Below are 22,035 nucleotides of genomic sequence, written 5' to 3' on the forward strand. Positions count from 1 at the left end.
ATTAAAAGCAAGTACTTGAAGGGAAAACCACAGGGAAACTATCACACCTCCTTCCCGCTCACTCTCCCGGCTGAGTATCACAGGAAGGCTGTTATTTGTTCAGCTCTGGACGCCCCACCACACTCTGGGCCAATTGCTCTGGCTCAGGGGCTCCCAGTCCCTCATAAGCTGCTGCTCCTCAGACTGTGGCTACAGCTGCTGTCATTGGATGATCTCATCATCCATGCAGAATTACAGTTCAGTCAAGATTTCTGGATAAAAACCGAAAAGTTTTAGGCATAAAAAAATAAAATCAGAGAAATCTGAATTATGTAGAATACTAATTTCACGAGGTATGGTGCTTGATTCTAGAAAATTAGATTATTTAGTTTTACACTGCGTTTGGGTCCTATTTTATGTACTTAACTGAATTCAGATTTGAGATATGTTAAAGGCGTATGAACGTGTAAGTGAGATTTTCATGTCCACTACTTCACTCTTTCAGTTACTATATCCCACATAAAAATCTCTGGATGATACTGCTATATACAGCTGGGAGAATGACAATAAAAATGGTCAGTGAATCTTGTATGGAAAGAATTTTGACCATAAAAATCCCTAAAATGGGTGAACAGAGAAACCACAAGTAGAAATGACCATTTAGGAAAGTGACAAGGTGCATTTTGGCTAAGACTAGTTCGTGATTCTCTGTGGAACGAATGGCACTAAAGACATATACTCAAGCAGAGTGGATGAGGTTTATGGTATTTCCCTCATGGCACAGGGCGAAAACCCAGAGTGGATCGGACTCTTCAGAGCTACAGGTCTTTTCCCGCCAAATGAGTGGCTCTGAAAAGAGCCTTTGGTTTGAGATGCTCAGATGGTCCGGAGGCAGCTCATTTGCCAGTGGTGTATCTGATGACGGCCTTGCTGGCTTTGGACATGGCATGCTTGCCCAGCTCCCCAGGCAGCAGCAGGCGCACGGAGGTCTGGATCTCTCCAGAGCTGAGGGTGGAGCGCTTGCTGGAGCAGACCAGGTGCGCCGCCTCGTTGGCGATTCGCTCAAACATATCCTTAACGAACGAATCCATGACGTCCACGGCCTCCTCTGAGAGGCTCAGGCCCTCGTGGGCCTGCTTCAGCACCCTGGGGAAATAGGCGGCAAAGCTGTCGAAGCCATCAGAGCGGCGGCGGCTGCGGTAGCCGCGGCACTTCGGTGTCTTCTGCTTCGGGTTCTTTGGCTCGGCTTTGGAGGGCTCTGCTTCCTTGGTGGCCAGGCTTTCTTCAGACGTCTCAGGCGAAGGCTCAGACATGTCAGAACCGTCTCCCCCACAGCTCAGAGGGAAGGACAGTGCGGCAGTTGAGTGCCGCTGGCCCCGTTTATACTCCCTGCCTTCTCTGATGTCACGGGCAATGTTCATATCTGATTGGATAAAATGCAAAGCAGGGAGGCCTGTCACTAAGGCACCCCATGTCACGTGTGATTGGATGGCCCCCTGCTTGGCCTCCAGTCAACCAATCACAGTGGAAATCTGGTGACCTTTAAACTTTCCGTGACCTCTACCAGAAAATCTTTGAACTATGCCCCACGTAGGCAAAGTTCACCTCAGCTGATTTATGCCTACTATTTATGCATGAGAACTCTGAGAAGTTGTCACCTAAGCCACCTACATTGAATAAAACTCAGTTTGAGCTTCCTGAACGAGTCTGACCTCCCTAACTGAAGTCGTTGCCTCCATCAGAATGACTTTGGCCACTTGGCAGCCATTTTACTCCCACACAGAATCTTACCTTTCCATGGCTGAGCCTCCATGGCCTGAGCAGGAACTCTCTGACATGGTCTGCAGAGTGCTCCTCAAAATCATGGGACATAATTCACCAGCTATTACCTCCAATTCTTATCAAAACCTCCAGTGATCAGAATGAAGAGAATGACAAAACCACTTTCTGCAAAGACAGAACACAAACAGAAATGGGAATACTTACACATAAACACTAAAATTATTTAACATTTAGTAAATTTTAAATTCTTTTAACATTAATTAGGTCCCCAAAATACCACACATACTGGAATTGATGAATAAATGTGAGCTGTTATTTTAACAAAACTGGTTACTCTGAGTACTGAGAAACTGCCAGTGTGAGAGAAAAATAATCAATAAAATACCTAAGAATAAATGTACTTAAGTTAGTAAAAGACCTGTACTTGGAAAACTATAAGACACTGATGAAAGGAATTGAAGACATCACAGAGGGAAAGATATTCCATGTTTATTGGTTGGAAGAATTAATATTGTTAAAATGACTGTACTATCCAAGGCAATCGACAGATTCAATGTAATCCCTATGAAAATACCGGGGCATTTTTCACAGAACTATACAAAAAGTTTTTAAATGTGTGTGGAAACACAAAAGGTCCCGAATAGCCAAAACAATCTTAAGAAAGAAGACCAGAGCTGGAGGAATATGGTTCCCTGACTTCAGACTATACCAGAAAACTACAGTAATCAATCAGTATAGTACTGGCACTAAAACAGACGCATAGATTAGTGGAATAGAAGAGAGAGCCCAGAAATAAACCCATGAACTTACGGTCAATTAATCTACAATAAAAAAGGCAAGAATATATAATGGAGAAAAGACAGTCTCTTCAATAAATGGTGCTGGGAAAACTGGATAGCTAGATGTAATAAAATGAAATTAGAAAATTCTCCAACAGCAATCACAAAAATAAACTCAAAATGGATTAAGGACCTAAATATAATACATATCGTATTATGTAGGAAGTCGTTTTAAGAAAAAGAATCCATTAATATTTTTAGTGAGCTTTGTTTCTTTCACATTTATAAATTCAGAAATTAAATGGACACATTAGTTAAAAAAAACCCCAAAATATTCAAAATATACCATAATTGGTTTTGAAGTGATAACTGGGACCTCAGAGATGACTGATACATAGGAAATCTAGGATGGAGAGGGGAAAGGGAAAGTCTGATGTTGAAGATTGGAAAGGGGAGTAACAACTAGTAATTATTCACTTCAGTTGATTGAGGGAATACGGGAACCTAGTGAGCAATCACCTTGTAATGTTGTGGTTTATTGTAAAGGCAAACTGAGGGAAATGGCTTCACTGCTTAAATAACAGTTATAAGTCTCAAATCAGGGATGATAGTATTGATAGGAAGAGTATAGCCCATTCAGAAACCTTTTCACCATTACTGTGTTTATGGATTCACTTAAAAAGGGGACTCCAATACAGCATAGAAATAAGTGCAACAAAAAGTTCAGGAAACAACTTATTCCAGGCTGCCTAGAATCAGAAGTCTACTCCAACTCGTTCAGATGATCTAATTCTATTCTTTTCTAGGCCTTATTCTCTTGTTTTTGAAGTGGAAAACCTTCATGACTTGTAGCTCAACATCATGGGGATGGTGGGAGCATCCAGTCAGAGAGGTTCAAGTCCACCTCGACACCAGGTCAGCCAATGAGGGACCCAAACTGGTAGCCACAGTCACTGGGCCACTCACTCTATAGTGCGGTGTTCATGAATGAACCAGTAACAGTCTTCCTGGGATGTTCAGGTTTGGTGACAGTAGGGTAACAAGTGTGATTATTTATCTGCTGTTTGTTTCTTTGTTTTATAAATCTAATCAAGGTCGGGCTTCCCTGGTGGCGCAGCAGTTGAGAGTCCGCCTGCCAAGGCAGGGGATACGGGTTCGTGCCCCGGTCCGGGAAGATCCCACATGCCGCAGAGCGGCTGGGCCCGTGAGCCATGGCCGCTGAGCCTGTGCGTCCGGAGCCTGTGCTCTGCAACGGGAGAGGCCACAACAGTGAGAGGCCCACGTACCGCAAAAAAAAAAAAAAAAAAAAAAAAAATCTAATCAAGGTCATTTAAATATTATATAAGTTTTCTAGAGCTTCTGTACAAAATGCTGGTGATTGGGTCACTTAAACAACATACATTTATTGTCTCATACTTCTGGAGGCTCTAAGTCCAAATCAAGGTTACATCTGAGTTGGATCTTATGCAAGGTGTGAATGCATAAGGGGCATCTATTCTAGGACCCTCTCCTTGCCTTGTGGATAGCTGAAATCTCCCTACACCTCCACACATTTTCCTCCCTATATGTATGTATCTATGTCTGATTTTCCCTTTTTATATGGATGCAACTCATTTGGATTAAGACCTACTCTAATGAACATATTTTAACTTGATTACCCAGTAAAGATTCCAAATATGATCACATATGAGTACGAGTATTTACAGCATAGATAGATGAATTTTAGAGGTACAAATTCAACCCATAGGAGATATGTATTCTGAGCTAAATATAGACATATCTCCTGCCTCTTCCATTTTATTAAGAGAACACTGGTGACCACTTAAGTGAAACAAGGTGGCCCTGCCACAGTCATTTTCACAATTATGTGAATGTTCAGTAATTTCATTTTAGTATTTTATTTCTTCTTATCTGTGAGGGAGAAGATACTCTGTCATTTTCAATTTTTAGAAAGTATTATGTTGCTTTACACCTACATATTTTTCAATTTTTGTATTCCATTTGTACTTCTTTTTAAAAAGTTGTAATTATTTCCTATTGTGTAGGATATAAGAACCTGTAAAGTATATCACTCTCAGCCAAACACTGAGATAAATTCCTGATAATCTACAAAATCAAACTTTTCCTGAGCCCCTCAGAAGAGGGACAGGTCTCTACAGGACAGACTAAACAAAATACTTTTTTTAAATTGGCAGAGCCTTGTGAGATAAGGAAAAAGAATTGGGGTGCCGTGGCAAGATACTAGAGAGAGCTTCCCTGAGTAGTTCAGGTATGAAGGAGGCAGTGTCTTTTAAAGAATGGGCAGTGAAAGTCTGTGTTTTTCAGTCCAAGATTGAAGAATTCTGACGGGCTATTATATCTCCAGAGCTCTCCTTGGTCGCTGGAGTAAATATTTAGGATAAATGAGTCCCATTTTCAGGAATCTTATTTATTATTTTGTGGAATATTAGAGGAATCTTATGAAAGAATTTTTTTAAAAGAATATGATTCCCAAGGAGACCAGGAAAATCTTCCACCAAATCAATGGCAAGTAAATATCTCTGTGTGGGACCTCAAGTTGGTCGTACAGAACCTGAATATAATTTTGGAAGCAGAAAGCTCATTTCAGAGCCATTGCATTTTCAAAAAGAGAACTGTGGACCCATAGGATAAAATGGTATTTCACAAAATTATTTAATTCCTATTGTGCTCATTGTTGCTGCTTCAATATCCCAGTGTTTGCCCGTATGAAATACAAATGTTTTTCTAAACATTTCTTGCACATTAATAATATGTGAGAATTCCTGTTAAGAAATCTAACCTACTAGGATATTTTTATTGTGCTAGGTGTGTTTTACATTTAGTAAATCCAATAATCAAATACAGGCATTAGTAAACCAGTGTTACAACTGTACCATATACGCTGTGAAGACAGAAGCGCAAGGATAAGTGACACACATGGCATCTAGGAAGGAGAGAGGGAAAATGGAGTTCAAGGTTGAAGACCTTGGAGGAGATATGAGCATATGTAATTATTCACTTCAGAGTGTAATTGAAGAAAATGGACACCTAAAGAGCAATCATGATCTAATGGTGTTGACTACTGAAAATACGAATTAGAGCAAGGGCTTTACTGCTTAAATAACAAACTATAAGTTCCAACCCTAAGAAAATAGTATTAATAGGACAAGCATACCCCATTCAAACTTTTTTCAACATTATCTGTATTACAGAATTCATTGTAAAACATAAGCGAGAACTGAAACACGTTGCAGAAATAACTGCAATATTCTACACAGAGGCATTGTGAAATTCATCAGCCTTTGAGAAGTGAAGATAAGCAGAAACCATATAGCTCAGTGGATCTGATACTTGAGCAGGTATTTTGTCATGCACCTGAGTGAAATTTGTTGTAAGTAGGAATAATATGCAAGGTTATTGTGCTTGTTGAAGTAAATGGACTGGCTTGTGTAATCTATCCCTCTGAAAACCCAGATTCCTTTACCATATTCTGGTAGGTGAAGGGCGTTACCCAAAGTCACATATTTACTGAATTAGAACTGACACCAGGACCTAGGTGATTCCCTAAATCTCACTTCAGTGTCTGACCCATTAGGCATGGTTTTGCCTTTGAGTGTGTGAGTCTATCAGAGGATAACAGAAACCATGCTTCTCTTGATCAACCTGCTTGATAGGAAATACCTTTATATAAAAGAATAAACTTCAATTACCTCAATCTCCATTTGGAAATTAATTCAAGTGAAAAAGTATAATCAAGTGTTTCCCTTAACCACACTCCAACATCATGCAAGGGCATATATCCAGGGCTTCTTATGCTTTTCCCTCTCCCTAAATTTTGTCCTCAAACCTGCCCCATTTATGACTCTGTGGATATGTACTTTTCAAGGCACAGCTGAGAGGGATAGATTACAACTGAAGTGTCAGGCATTAGAGGACCCAAGAAAGAAGGGAACCACGAGAAATATGGGAGAACTCTGTGTCCCTAAGTCAGAAAAATTAGATATTGAAACCCTGTCTGTCCAAGTTCCTTTCACCAAGAAATCTCTACTTACACCCCCCTTGCTGCCTACCTGTGTGTTTCTTTGTCTACATGCAGGGTCCTACAAGTGGGAGAGGGTGTCTATAATGTTTAGACACTTCATTCCACTTTAGTGTGAAAGTTGTGGTGTAGAGTATAGGATTCCACTAAATGATAGGTGTCCCTCTCCTAGTGGTAGGTAAAGAGTAAACGAATCCATAGACAACCACCTTAGTATAATGAACAAAACACTTGTTTCTTGGCCATACCCTGTGTATGGCACCCAAAAGGATCTCAAGAAGCTTGGTTTTAGTGGATATTAGATCCAGGAATGTTGCTCATTCCTGGATACTCCTTCCAATGAGAGGTTCTGTTCATTTCCCCCTCCTCTTGAGCTGATGAAGGCTGTGATTATTTTGAGCAATAAATAGAATATGGTGGAAATTATATTATGCCAATTATGGGGTTAAGCTTTAAGAGGGAATGTCCTTCTGTCTTGCTTTTTGAGGACACATGGCTACCATGTAAAAGGTCAGCCTATCCTGCTGGACATCCCCACAAGAAAAGAGGTCCCTTGCAGCACCAGGCATGTGTGTGAAAGTTGCCTGGAACTTTGCAGCGTAGCTTAAATATCAGCTGATTACCACTGAGTGATCTTAGTATGGTTTATATTTTTAAGGGACGTTTACACTTCTTGTTTGGAAATTGTTTGGGTATTGGGTAGAAAAACTGAAAATCCTCCAATTATAAATTGTAATATACAAAATTATATATATATATATATATATATATTTTTTTTTTTTTTTTTTTTTTTTTTTTTTTTTGCGGTACGCGGGCTTCTCACTGCCGTGGCCTCTCCCGTTGCAGAGCACAGGCTCCGGACGCGCAGGCTCAGCGGCCATGGCTCACGGGCCCAGCTGCTCCGCGGCATGTGGGATCTTCCCAGACCGGGGCACGAACCCGTGTCCCCTGCATCAGCAGGCGGACTCTCAACCACTGCGCCACCAGGGAAGCCCCCAAAATTATGTTAAACATTATTTTAAATACTCAGGTGTGCTTGAAAATGGGCTCAAATTAATAGACAGCTGAGACATACACATAATTCTAAATGCTTAATTGACTGGGACTTCCCTGGTGGCAAGGACACAACACTCCCAACGCAGGGGGCCTGGGTTCAATCCCTGGTCAAGGAACTAGACCCCACATGCCTCAACTATGAGTTTGCATGCTGCAACTAAAGATCCCGCATACTGCAACTAAAGATTCCACATGCTCCAACTAAAAGGTCCCGTGTGCCGCAGCTAAGACCCGATGCAGCCAAATAAATAAGTAAATAAATATTTTTTAAAAAATGAAATAAATGCTTAATTGACTATACCCATAGTGAAAAACTGGACTTTTTTTCTCATAAGAAATAAAGAACCAAGGAAAATTCTAATTTTGTCCCTAACTATGGTTGGGGAATAAAATGTTGCCTTGAGAATCTGTAATCAAAAGAGTGCCCTGATGTAGCTTTGGTGTTCTAATTAACAATATCAGCATGGCCCAACTAATTTCTGTTTGTAAACTCATATATATGGCAAATACAAATCTAATTATTTCTAGGGGAGCTTAACCTTAATTGAGGCTTCTACAAATATTCCTACAGTTAAAGTCCTCCAAAACAAGCACAGATTTCCCCCCTTCCAAAATGCCAACATCAGCATAAACAATAAACCAAAATGGAAACCTGTAAAGATTTATCATCAAAGTACAAGAAATGTTAATTAACATATTTAAATAGATGATAAGATACATAATACATGAGTAATCAATAGCTAATTATCAAAGAGATGCAAATAGGGCTTCCCTGGTGGCACAGTGGTTGAGAGTCCACCTGCTGATGCGGGGGACGCAGGTTCGTGCCCCGGTCCGGGAGGATCCCACATGCCGCAGGGCGGCTGGGCCGGTGGGCCATGGCTGCTGGGCCTGTGCGTCCGGAACCTGTGCTCCACAACGGGAGAGGCCGCGGCAGTGAGGGGCCCGCGTACCGCAAAAAAAAAAAAAAAAAAAAAAAAAAAGATGCAAATAAGCTTTCTAGTACAGAAAATCATAAACACTGGAATAGAAGAGTAAAGAAATTTTAAATAGCTAAGACACCCCTGGAGAGAGAATATGTGAATTAGAAGGTAGATTAAAAAATAATACAGAATACTTCATAAAGAGAATAAAAGGATTAAATGGAGATCAAGACACCTAACAAATGGACTAAGAAAGTATAAAGTACATCTCCTAGGGATACCAGAAGTGGCAAACATTCCTTAGAAGTTCCTTTCACATGGTATCTGTTGGTGTAAATATTGATACCATGATTTTTCATGTTGTCTCCAATCTCTTTTATTCTGAATTAAGTTCTAAGGACACAAACATCGATATGGTGTTTAGTGTGCAGGATATTTATGCATGCTCAATGCCCAAGAAAGGGATGCGAGAGGTAGGTGTGGGCAGAGGGAGAAGTGCACATCTAACGCAGACCCTCCAAAATTACTTTCTGATCCCATGCTGAGTTCTAAAGGCCTGTTGAAGTCATTTCACATTGGTCCAACATAGCCAGATCTTTATGCCACCTCCTTGATCAGTCCTTGGAAGTGGGCCAACTCAAGAAGTACAGAACATTGGACAAGGTAGCTATGTGCAGCAGAGGTAACATCTAAAGTGGCTTATGGCTAAGGACTGGCAGTAAGTCTGTCCTTGTTTTGGTGTGCTGAGTGGTCCATCTTCAAGTCTATCAAAGTCTTATCATGATACTTAGGCTAGGAGTACAACACTACGTGGATGGTTACTTACTCTCACCACTCACTTTCGGCTTCCATTTGTTGATGAAAGGAGATTTACTGTCACAGTATTTGCATTGCTCTGTATACAATGTGTCTTTTTGTCTGCTATTATGATCTATATGCTAACTCTGTAGCTTTAATATGATGTGTCCAAGTATGCTCCCTGAATCTATGGAATCAAGGCTTTCCTAAATTCTGGATAATTATCAACCGTGTCCCTGTGAATATTATTATTCTAAAATTTAACAAGGTTACCACTTCTGGCATGCCTACAAAATGCACTTAATACCTTCTTAGTCCATTTCTTAGGTCCCTTGGCCTCTCTTTAATCTTCTACTTCATTTATCTTACTATGAGCTATTCTGTGTAATTTCTTTCATCTGTTTTCTAATTCACCAATTCTCCATCCAGCTGTGTCTCATCTGTTGTGTAAAATTTCTTGGAAGAAATTGACAAGAATACAATAATATTAGGGAACTTTAACGCCCCACTTACAGCAATAGACAGATAATCCAGATAAAAAATCAGTAAGGAAGTAGTGGCCTTAAATGACACATTAGACTAGTTGCACTTAATAGACATCTACAGGACATTCCATTCAAAAACAGCAGAATACACATTCTTTTCAAGTGCACATGAAACTTTCTCCAGGATAGATCACATGCTGTGCCACAACCCAAGTCTCAACAAATTTAAGAGGACAGAAATTGTACCAAGCATTTTTTCTAACCACACTGTATGAAACTAGAAAATGATTACATAAAGAAAAATGGGAAAACCACAAACACATGGAGACTAAACGATATGCTAGTAATAAACCAATGGGTCAGTGAGGAAATCAAAGAGGAAGTTAGAAAATACCTGGAGACAAATGAAAATAAAAATACATCTTTCCAAAACCTATGGGGCACAGCAAAAGCAGTTCTAAGAGGGAAGCTTATAGCCATACCGACTTACTTCAAGACACAAGAAAAATCTCAAATAAACGACCTACCCCAACATCTAAAAGAATAAGAAAAAAACAAACCAAGCTCAAGGTCGGCAGAAGGAAGGAAATAATAAATATCAGAGAGAAAATAAGTAAAAAAGAGATAAAAAGCAATAGAAGGGCTTCCCTGATGGAGCAGTGGTTAAGAATCTGCCTGCCAGTGCAGGGGACACAGGTTCGAGCCCTGGTCCAGGAACATCCCACGTGCCATGGAACAACTAAGCCTGTGTGCCACAACTACTGAGCCAGCTCTCTAGAGCACATGAGCCACAACTATTACCTATTACCCTATTCTTTAAGAAACCAACATAGGGAGAAAAAATGGAATCAATAAAAGGCGAAATATTTAAAAATGAAAATCAAATTACTTTCAAGAGTCTACAATAATACAATCAAAGGCATATTTAAATGTATTTATGTAGAAATAAATTACAGAAGTTGGACCAAAAAGGGACTTTAGAAGAATTGAAAAAATGGGGGTCATCAGTGTGGTTTCATCCACAGTGACTAGGCTTCCGATCAGGTTTCCTCTTGGACATTTAAGGGACAGCTAATTCTACTGCCAATAAAATGGTTTCAGTCATGAAGGAGGAAAAGCTAATTTTTATTACCAGAAAATGTAACGGAATGATACAAGCAGTGAAGAAAGCTTACTATTCCAATTTCTGAAGAGCTCCATTTACAAATGAAGATATAAAAATCTTACTTGAAATATTAGTAATCAACATCTTGCCATATTTGATGCAAAGAACAAAAGACATGTCCAGCACAGTCTCTGAATTCATATAATTAAATCACCATGATTAAACACCAGCCAGCAAACAAACCACAGGGAATGAAACGTTCCACTATACTCCATAATCTCTAAAGGCCAAATCTCCCAAGAAGGCTGTTACTGGATTACACCGTGTCACATTGTAACATCTGGCCCAATGGCAAAGAATCACATCCCTTTCCCCTCTCAATCTCAAAGGCTGCATGTGCCGGAAAGACTCCTATTACTTCAGCCCAGGACACCTCCTCACACTTTTGAGTCAATGGCTGTACCTCAGGAGCTGCAGGCTTTTCATTGGCTGAGACGGCCCAGAGTGGTGCTTGGGCTGCTCTGATTGGACACTTCCAGCATCCCCATGATGCCGAGGTGCAAGACATGAAGGTTTCCGTTTTCCAAAAACAGGACAATGTACTCTTGAGGGAAAAAAACAAATAAGATTAATCTGAACCAGTCACAAGTGTAACTTCAGTTTCTTCCACCTTGGATAGTTACTGTTTCTTGAACATTTTGCTTTAATTATTTCCGTGCTGTGTTTGGGTCCTTGATTCTGCTTTTAAATGATTTCCCTGATGCAAGTCATGTTGAAAAAGTTTGAATGGGGTATGTTTGTCCTGCTAATACTATTTTCTCAGAGTTGATGTTTATCTTTTATTATTTAAGCAGTAAAGCTCTTTCCCTTAGTTTATCATTTCAGTAAACCACACTGTTAGATCATGATTGCTCACTAGGTGCCCTTTCTCCTTAATTACCTTCTGAAGTCAAAAATCACATGTACTTATTCGGCCTTAGCCTCTTCAACATTAAACCCTATTATTCCTCTTTCTTAGATTTCCTGTGTGTCAGTCGCCCTTGAGCTTTACCTAGAGCTCTCTTGTCATCCGAAATTTTGTTCCAGGTGTGTAAGATCATCCTGAGGTACCTGCGGGATTTACCTGCGGATACTTTGGTGGTAGTTTTCCTTGGTCTCCTTGAGAGTCAAATTCTTTATCTGAAATATTTTCATAAGATTCATACCATGTTCAAGAATATAAATAAATAATATTCCCATTCCGGTGGCTCATTTATCATAAATCCTTAGTCTGATGTCCACAAGGACAGTTCTTGGGGGGTACTGGCCCAATCGAGTTCTATCAATACACTGGACCAAAGGAAAAAAGGCCTTTACAGTCCTCCTCGATCAGGCAATGGCCCCCTTCATAGCCACACAACTCAGAGTGGTTAAGCTCTCTCTAGTTTTCTGCCTTGCCCGATTCTTAATCCTGAGTTTGTGGGTTTCTGAAAACATTAAAAAAGATGCTGTTTTGTCTCTCCAGGATGGTGCAGTCCCTTTTTTCAGGGCCTGAAGAAAAGTTCTCATTTCTGTAGGTTGTCCATATTTTGTCTCACTGTTTAGCTGAGTGACATCCTTTTCAGGTTTTAGCATCCTAATCAATAGGGAAATTTACAATTTCTTTCAAAAGCAAAAAAGGAATACCAAACAAAACTGAACAAACATTGTTCAGCAAATCACAATGCATTTATAGGGACTACAATGAAAGAGTTTCTTCCCCCTTCACCTAGGTGGAAAGTCAGGAACATTTTTAAAATAAATAAAACTATTCACTGTTCAAATAGTTGAGGAAAATTACATGAGAGGGTTCACCTTATTTTCCCTTAAGCAGTCACGAATGTTCTCTATTTTTTTTTTTTTTTTTTTTTTTTTTTGCGGTGTGCGGGCCTCTCACTGTTTTGGCCTCTCTCGTTGTGGAGCACAGGCTCTGGACACGCAGGCTCAGTGGCCATGGCTCCGGGCCCAGCCACTCCACAGCATGTGGGATCTTCCCGGACCGGGGCACGAACCCGTCACCCCTGCATCGGCAGGTGGACTCTCAACCACTGCACTGCCAGGGAAGCCCTCTCTTTCTATTTTTAATCTAAGTATCTACAAAACGTTACTTAAAATGAAACATCAATTTTAGCACACAGAGAAAAGTCCTATCTATGCATTGCTAATTTGGAAGTGATGTGATATGAACTCTACCAGGGACGATGAATAAAGAGAGAAGGGCTACACGAAAATCCTGAGAAATACCACCCAGGTCAGCAGAAGCATTCAGCTGACCCATAGATACATGAGAAATAATAAATAATTGCTGCTTTAATCCACTAAGTGTTGAAGTAATTTGCAATGCAGTGATCGCTAAATGATACACAATTATGAAAACATTACATTTTTTCCAGATTTCTCAGGGTTTTGAATGCATTCATTCATCAAAAATATCTGTTTAAGTAAGATTTTCCATCAATAATCTATGCTTACATGTGTTGGAAGAGTTCAAAAACTGTAACTATACCACATCGTAAACATCAAACCAGTATTTATAGGTGAAGAGAACCAGTGTTCTCTTAATATAATTGAAGAGTCAAGAGATATGCTCACCTATAACTCAAAATTCATGTCTTCTGTGGGTTGAATACTCTCTCCCTAAATTCCTATGTTGATGTGCTAAACCCAAATACCTGACATGTGATTGTATACAGAGATAGGATCTCTCCTGGGAAATCAAGTTAAACTGCCTCCATTAGGATGATCCTTAATACAAAATGACCTGTATCCATATAAAAGGGGAAGTATGGACACAGAGACCGTCATATAGGGAGAAAACTGTGAACAGATAGAGGGGTTTCTCTGCCATCTTCACAAGCCAAGGACAGAGTCCTGGAACAGAGGCTTCCTTCTCAGCAGTCTGAGGAACCAAACCAGCTGACATCTTGATTTGGACTTCCGGCCTCCAGAAGTGTGAGACATTATGTACGTGTCTTTCAAGTAAAGGGACCTCTGGCATTTTGTATATCAGCCCCAGGTAAACACCACCATTAGAAACATACAACCAATCAAGCAAAGAAGCAAAGAGCAGGCAAATAATCAAACCTAATACCGTCAGTTTTTACCAAGGCTAAACATCCAGGAAGGCACTGACTTCTTCAGCCCGGAAAACCAGCTTGAATTCCGGACCAATGGCTGTAGCTCACCGTTGCTGGCCTCTCATTGGCTGACTCAGAGGCGAGTGGTGCTTAAGCTTCTCTGATTGGATCTCCCATCATCCGAGGCCTATATCACCAAGGTTGTTTTCAAAAATAGTAAAGCCTGGAAAAGAATAGACACAGATTACCTGAAGAAGTTAGAGTAGACCCTTCAGTTCCAAGATTAAAATTTTTCCGGGTAGATTAGAATCTGGGATAGATTTTTTTTCCCTTGAACTTTTTGGTTTACTTATTCGTTTGCTGTGTTTGGATCCACACTTCAAATGAATTCCATAACATGGGTAATGGAGAAAAGAGTTTGAATGGGATATTTTTGCCCTAGCAATACTATTTTCCACGCGTTGATGGTTCTAATTTGTGGATTAAGCATTACACTCTTTTCCTCAGGTTGTCTTTACAGTAAACCACACACACCATTAGATCGCAATTGCTCACTAGGTACCCTTCTTTCTGCAAGAACCCACGGAAGTGTATAATCACAATCGCTCACTCCCCCTTCCCATCTTCAACAACGAAAAATCACAAAATTCCCTTTATCTTCTTACCTTTCTAAATTTTGTATGTGTTGCTCACCCTTGCATGCCCAGTCTTCACTCTCCAGACCTATTATGCATATTAGGTAAACATATTACCTATTATATAATATGTATAAATAATGATCCTATTTCATTTCTGATTTCACAAAAGCAAAACACCCAAAGCACAATAGCAGTGTCCTGGTGTATTAGAGCTCTTATACTTTTTACAGAGACCATAGCTTTGAGACTAACATGCAAAAATAACCTTGGTAATGAATCTCTGTTTCATATGGAGAAAAACTGGCATTTTGATGCAGCAACCATTAGCATGATAGACATTAAGTGATTTTCTGAGGTCAACTCTTTTCAAAGTGGTCCACACTTGTTTCTCAGAAAAGGCACCTGGCTCTACCAAGAGTTTGGAGTTCTGAAATTTTTTTTCCAGTGTGTACAACAATTTCTATTTCTTACACAGAGGAAGGTATGCACCTGATTTCATGGTAGATTTTAATGGCAAGCTGTGCAGCAAGCTCTCTTTATTTCAAAACCTTTTAAGTTTCATCTTTCCCAAATAATAATAAGTAATGAACTTCATGAGGGGGCTTATTGGCCAAAATCCTAATTCTGCTGATCTCAAAGAGATCGCTGGAGGTAATATTGGCCCCCTTCATACTTGCAATTTTCTGTGAACTCTCTCTACTGTCTTATCCTGTCCCCCATTTTGCTCTTCAGCAAGTGGTGCTGTGACCAAGGTAGAATACTTTGTTTTTTGTCTCTCCACAGAATGAGCCCGAGAAATTTTTTAATTTTGCAACTTATATAGCTTTTGTCTCATTGTTTGCCTGAGAGAGACATCCTGTACTACCTTGTACATCCCAGTCAAAATGATTATTTACAACTGATTTTACATGTTCAAATGAAACACTTCACAATCATGAGGAAGTACTGGGCTTTAAAGCAAATCAGAATATACTGCACAAGACTGAAATCCCACAGATCATCCTCTCTCAACAGTCGTAGGAAGGTAGAAATCTGTTTTAAACAAGAAATAGAAAATCAGCAACTTCTTTGAAATTTGGCAGTACACTTATACAAAAATGACACAAATAAAAATCTTCATGGGACACAAATAAAACACAATGGAAAAGAACAGATATGAACCTTAACATTCAAACCACTTGAGGTAAAAGGAGACATATTAGGTCTTCTATTGCTGATAAACCTCCTCTAAACTGATGCAAGGGGCTGAAGAAATGACTTGCTCTGGATTTAAGTCATTAAATCCCCATGATTAAATATAAGTAAGGAACCAAAAAAAAAAAAAAAAAAAGCAAAGTTCCACAGTTCCTTTCCCCTTAATCTCCAGTTTGATTATCATACAAAGGCTATTATCTGTTCAGCCCTGGTCACTGGACAACATTTGGGGCCAATGGCTGTAGCTCACAGGCTGCCAGACCCCCAGTGGAGACAGGAGCTTGAGCTGCTCTCACTTGACACTCTTCAATGGATATAAAATTGCATGTCATGAAAGTTTGTATTTTAAAGATTCTCTGCTAGGAAAGAATTGATTGATACATCTGTAGGGATATTTCAAATAATTTCAACAACCAGGGATTTAGAAAAGTGAAATGTTTGTGAAAACTTTGTTTTGCCACTTCTGTAAGCTATTATCAGTTCCCATTTATATATTTAAATGTATGCTTAAACTGGGATATGTTGATAATGTATAATAGGGGTAGTTGATGTATATAACTGCTCCTCCACAATTTCTATTGCATATCACACATAAAATAATTCTGAAAGTTCCATAACACGCTCACACGAGGATGAGAATAAATTGGGAAGTGAAATTCATAGGAAAATAAGTTAGATCTCATAGAAATCTATAAAGCCTGACATAGAGAAAGCACTAAAACTGGGTTCAAGAAAAGGTTGGAATTTTGCAGTTTATCTAGCTTTTCTCTCTTTGGCTGAGAGTGACATCCTTCACAGGTTTGTACATCCTAATCCAGGGGTACTTAAAATTTCTTTTTAATTTTTATATTTTTTCTTAAAGTATAGGTGAGTTACAATATTATATTAGTTCAGGTTTATAACAAGTGATTCAAAATATTTATATATTATACTGTTTAAAGTTATTATTAAATAATTTCTATATTTCCCTGTGCTGTACAGCATATCGTTGTTGCTTATTTTAAAAGTGCAGAATGAATAGATTTTAATATACTGAAATATTAATTTCTAATGAAAACCATAGTAAATTACAAAGGATTGAAATCATAGAGTGCATTCTCTCTCTCCAATGATGTAGGAAATTAGAAATCAATTTTTTGAAAAATGGACTAGGAAAATCAACAAATCCTTGAAATTCAGCAACATATTTTTAGAAAAAGATTAGAAGAAAAGGCAATGCACCAAGAAGAAAGCACAATGGATATTAAATTCAATAAATATTATTAGAAGCATTAACATTCAAATTACTTGAGGTAGAGGAAGGAGTCATCTTAGTTCTCTTAACTGCTGAACTTCCCCCTCTTATTTTCATGCAAGGAGATAGAGACATGTCCCACTACCAGATCTGGTTGTGTGTACTTAAATCACCATGATTAAAAGCAAGTACTTGAAGGGAAAACCACAGGGAAACTATCACACCTCCTTCCCGCTCACTCTCCCGGCTGAGTATCACAGGAAGGCTGTTATTTGTTCAGCTCTGGACGCCCCACCACACTCTGGGCCAATTGCTCTGGCTCACGGGCTCCCAGTCCCTCATAAGCTGCTGCTCCTCAGACTGTGGCTACAGCTGCTGTCATTGGATGATCTCATCATCCATGCAGAATTACAGTTCAGTCAAGATTTCTGGATAAAAACCGAAAAGTTTTAGGCATAAAAAAATAAAATCAGAGAAATCTGAATTATGTAGAATACTAATTTCACGAGGTATGGTGCTTGATTCTAGAAAATTAGATTATTTAGTTTTACACTGCGTTTGGGTCCTATTTTATGTACTTAACTGAATTCAGATTTGAGATATGTTAAAGGCGTATGAACGTGTAAGTGAGATTTTCATGTCCACTACTTCACTCTTTCAGTTACTATATCCCACATAAAAATCTCTGGATGATACTGCTATATACAGCTGGGAGAATGACAATAAAAATGGTCAGTGAATCTTGTATGGAAAGAATTTTGACCATAAAAATCCCTAAAATGGGTGAACAGAGAAACCACAAGTAGAAATGACCATTTAGGAAAGTGACAAGGTGCATTTTGGCTAAGACTAGTTCGTGATTCTCTGTGGAACGAATGGCACTAAAGACATATACTCAAGCAGAGTGGATGAGGTTTATGGTATTTCCCTCATGGCACAGGGCGAAAACCCAGAGTGGATCGGACTCTTCAGAGCTACAGGTCTTTTCCCGCCAAATGAGTGGCTCTGAAAAGAGCCTTTGGTTTGAGATGCTCAGATGGTCCGGAGGCAGCTCATTTGCCAGTGGTGTATCTGATGACGGCCTTGCTGGCTTTGGACATGGCATGCTTGCCCAGCTCCCCAGGCAGCAGCAGGCGCACGGAGGTCTGGATCTCTCCAGAGCTGAGGGTGGAGCGCTTGCTGGAGCAGACCAGGTGCGCCGCCTCGTTGGCGATTCGCTCAAACATATCCTTAACGAACGAATCCATGACGTCCACGGCCTCCTCTGAGAGGCTCAGGCCCTCGTGGGCCTGCTTCAGCACCCTGGGGAAATAGGCGGCAAAGCTGTCGAAGCCATCAGAGCGGCGGCGGCTGCGGTAGCCGCGGCACTTCGGTGTCTTCTGCTTCGGGTTCTTTGGCTCGGCTTTGGAGGGCTCTGCTTCCTTGGTGGCCAGGCTTTCTTCAGACGTCTCAGGCGAAGGCTCAGACATGTCAGAACCGTCTCCCCCACAGCTCAGAGGGAAGGACAGTGCGGCAGTTGAGTGCCGCTGGCCCCGTTTATACTCCCTGCCTTCTCTGATGTCACGGGCAATGTTCATATCTGATTGGATAAAATGCAAAGCAGGGAGGCCTGTCACTAAGGCACCCCATGTCACGTGTGATTGGATGGCCCCCTGCTTGGCCTCCAGTCAACCAATCACAGTGGAAATCTGGTGACCTTTAAACTTTCCGTGACCTCTACCAGAAAATCTTTGAACTATGCCCCACGTAGGCAAAGTTCACCTCAGCTGATTTATGCCTACTATTTATGCATGAGAACTCTGAGAAGTTGTCACCTAAGCCACCTACATTGAATAAAACTCAGTTTGAGCTTCCTGAACGAGTCTGACCTCCCTAACTGAAGTCGTTGCCTCCATCAGAATGACTTTGGCCACTTGGCAGCCATTTTACTCCCACACAGAATCTTACCTTTCCATGGCTGAGCCTCCATGGCCTGAGCAGGAACTCTCTGACATGGTCTGCAGAGTGCTCCTCAAAATCATGGGACATAATTCACCAGCTATTACCTCCAATTCTTATCAAAACCTCCAGTGATCAGAATGAAGAGAATGACAAAACCACTTTCTGCAAAGACAGAACACAAACAGAAATGGGAATACTTACACATAAACACTAAAATTATTTAACATTTAGTAAATTTTAAATTCTTTTAACATTAATTAGGTCCCCAAAATACCACACATACTGGAATTGATGAATAAATGTGAGCTGTTATTTTAACAAAACTGGTTACTCTGAGTACTGAGAAACTGCCAGTGTGAGAGAAAAATAATCAATAAAATACCTAAGAATAAATGTACTTAAGTTAGTAAAAGACCTGTACTTGGAAAACTATAAGACACTGATGAAAGGAATTGAAGACATCACAGAGGGAAAGATATTCCATGTTTATTGGTTGGAAGAATTAATATTGTTAAAATGACTGTACTATCCAAGGCAATCGACAGATTCAATGTAATCCCTATGAAAATACCGGGGCATTTTTCACAGAACTATACAAAAAGTTTTTAAATGTGTGTGGAAACACAAAAGGTCCCGAATAGCCAAAACAATCTTAAGAAAGAAGACCAGAGCTGGAGGAATATGGTTCCCTGACTTCAGACTATACCAGAAAACTACAGTAATCAATCAGTATAGTACTGGCACTAAAACAGACGCATAGATTAGTGGAATAGAAGAGAGAGCCCAGAAATAAACCCATGAACTTACGGTCAATTAATCTACAATAAAAAAGGCAAGAATATATAATGGAGAAAAGACAGTCTCTTCAATAAATGGTGCTGGGAAAACTGGATAGCTAGATGTAATAAAATGAAATTAGAAAATTCTCCAACAGCAATCACAAAAATAAACTCAAAATGGATTAAGGACCTAAATATAATACATATCGTATTATGTAGGAAGTCGTTTTAAGAAAAAGAATCCATTAATATTTTTAGTGAGCTTTGTTTCTTTCACATTTATAAATTCAGAAATTAAATGGACACATTAGTTAAAAAAAACCCCAAAATATTCAAAATATACCATAATTGGTTTTGAAGTGATAACTGGGACCTCAGAGATGACTGATACATAGGAAATCTAGGATGGAGAGGGGAAAGGGAAAGTCTGATGTTGAAGATTGGAAAGGGGAGTAACAACTAGTAATTATTCACTTCAGTTGATTGAGGGAATACGGGAACCTAGTGAGCAATCACCTTGTAATGTTGTGGTTTATTGTAAAGGCAAACTGAGGGAAATGGCTTCACTGCTTAAATAACAGTTATAAGTCTCAAATCAGGGATGATAGTATTGATAGGAAGAGTATAGCCCATTCAGAAACCTTTTCACCATTACTGTGTTTATGGATTCACTTAAAAAGGGGACTCCAATACAGCATAGAAATAAGTGCAACAAAAAGTTCAGGAAACAACTTATTCCAGGCTGCCTAGAATCAGAAGTCTACTCCAACTCGTTCAGATGATCTAATTCTATTCTTTTCTAGGCCTTATTCTCTTGTTTTTGAAGTGGAAAACCTTCATGACTTGTAGCTCAACATCATGGGGATGGTGGGAGCATCCAGTCAGAGAGGTTCAAGTCCACCTCGACACCAGGTCAGCCAATGAGGGACCCAAACTGGTAGCCACAGTCACTGGGCCACTCACTCTATAGTGCGGTGTTCATGAATGAACCAGTAACAGTCTTCCTGGGATGTTCAGGTTTGGTGACAGTAGGGTAACAAGTGTGATTATTTATCTGCTGTTTGTTTCTTTGTTTTATAAATCTAATCAAGGTCGGGCTTCCCTGGTGGCGCAGCAGTTGAGAGTCCGCCTGCCAAGGCAGGGGATACGGGTTCGTGCCCCGGTCCGGGAAGATCCCACATGCCGCAGAGCGGCTGGGCCCGTGAGCCATGGCCGCTGAGCCTGTGCGTCCGGAGCCTGTGCTCTGCAACGGGAGAGGCCACAACAGTGAGAGGCCCACGTACCGCAAAAAAAAAAAAAAAAAAAAAAAAAAATCTAATCAAGGTCATTTAAATATTATATAAGTTTTCTAGAGCTTCTGTACAAAATGCTGGTGATTGGGTCACTTAAACAACATACATTTATTGTCTCATACTTCTGGAGGCTCTAAGTCCAAATCAAGGTTACATCTGAGTTGGATCTTATGCAAGGTGTGAATGCATAAGGGGCATCTATTCTAGGACCCTCTCCTTGCCTTGTGGATAGCTGAAATCTCCCTACACCTCCACACATTTTCCTCCCTATATGTATGTATCTATGTCTGATTTTCCCTTTTTATATGGATGCAACTCATTTGGATTAAGACCTACTCTAATGAACATATTTTAACTTGATTACCCAGTAAAGATTCCAAATATGATCACATATGAGTACGAGTATTTACAGCATAGATAGATGAATTTTAGAGGTACAAATTCAACCCATAGGAGATATGTATTCTGAGCTAAATATAGACATATCTCCTGCCTCTTCCATTTTATTAAGAGAACACTGGTGACCACTTAAGTGAAACAAGGTGGCCCTGCCACAGTCATTTTCACAATTATGTGAATGTTCAGTAATTTCATTTTAGTATTTTATTTCTTCTTATCTGTGAGGGAGAAGATACTCTGTCATTTTCAATTTTTAGAAAGTATTATGTTGCTTTACACCTACATATTTTTCAATTTTTGTATTCCATTTGTACTTCTTTTTAAAAAGTTGTAATTATTTCCTATTGTGTAGGATATAAGAACCTGTAAAGTATATCACTCTCAGCCAAACACTGAGATAAATTCCTGATAATCTACAAAATCAAACTTTTCCTGAGCCCCTCAGAAGAGGGACAGGTCTCTACAGGACAGACTAAACAAAATACTTTTTTTAAATTGGCAGAGCCTTGTGAGATAA

General features: G+C 39.7%; 2 protein-coding genes across 2 annotated transcripts; both read right to left on the minus strand.

Annotated features, from left to right (window-relative positions):
- Window positions 1-270: 270 nt before the first annotated feature.
- On the minus strand, window positions 271-1,400 carry LOC309797904 (late histone H2B.L4-like; the record flags this gene model as incomplete). The annotated part of the gene is made up of 1 exon (XM_082646287.1): window positions 271-1,400. One exon carries the CDS (start codon window positions 1,398-1,400, stop codon window positions 876-878), a length of 525 nt encoding a protein of 174 aa, XP_082502413.1. The 3' UTR covers window positions 271-875.
- Window positions 1,401-17,554: 16,154 nt separating this feature from the next.
- Window positions 17,555-18,684, minus strand: LOC309797900 (late histone H2B.L4-like; the record flags this gene model as incomplete). Its single annotated transcript, XM_082646283.1, has 1 exon — window positions 17,555-18,684. One exon carries the CDS (start codon window positions 18,682-18,684, stop codon window positions 18,160-18,162), a length of 525 nt encoding a protein of 174 aa, XP_082502409.1. The 3' UTR covers window positions 17,555-18,159.
- Window positions 18,685-22,035: the final 3,351 nt, after the last annotated feature.

Source organism: Mesoplodon mirus, assembly GCF_964341445.2.
Source record: "Mesoplodon mirus genome assembly, contig: HAP1_SCAFFOLD_1201, whole genome shotgun sequence".
Classification (NCBI taxonomy): Eukaryota; Metazoa; Chordata; class Mammalia; order Artiodactyla; family Ziphiidae; genus Mesoplodon; species Mesoplodon mirus.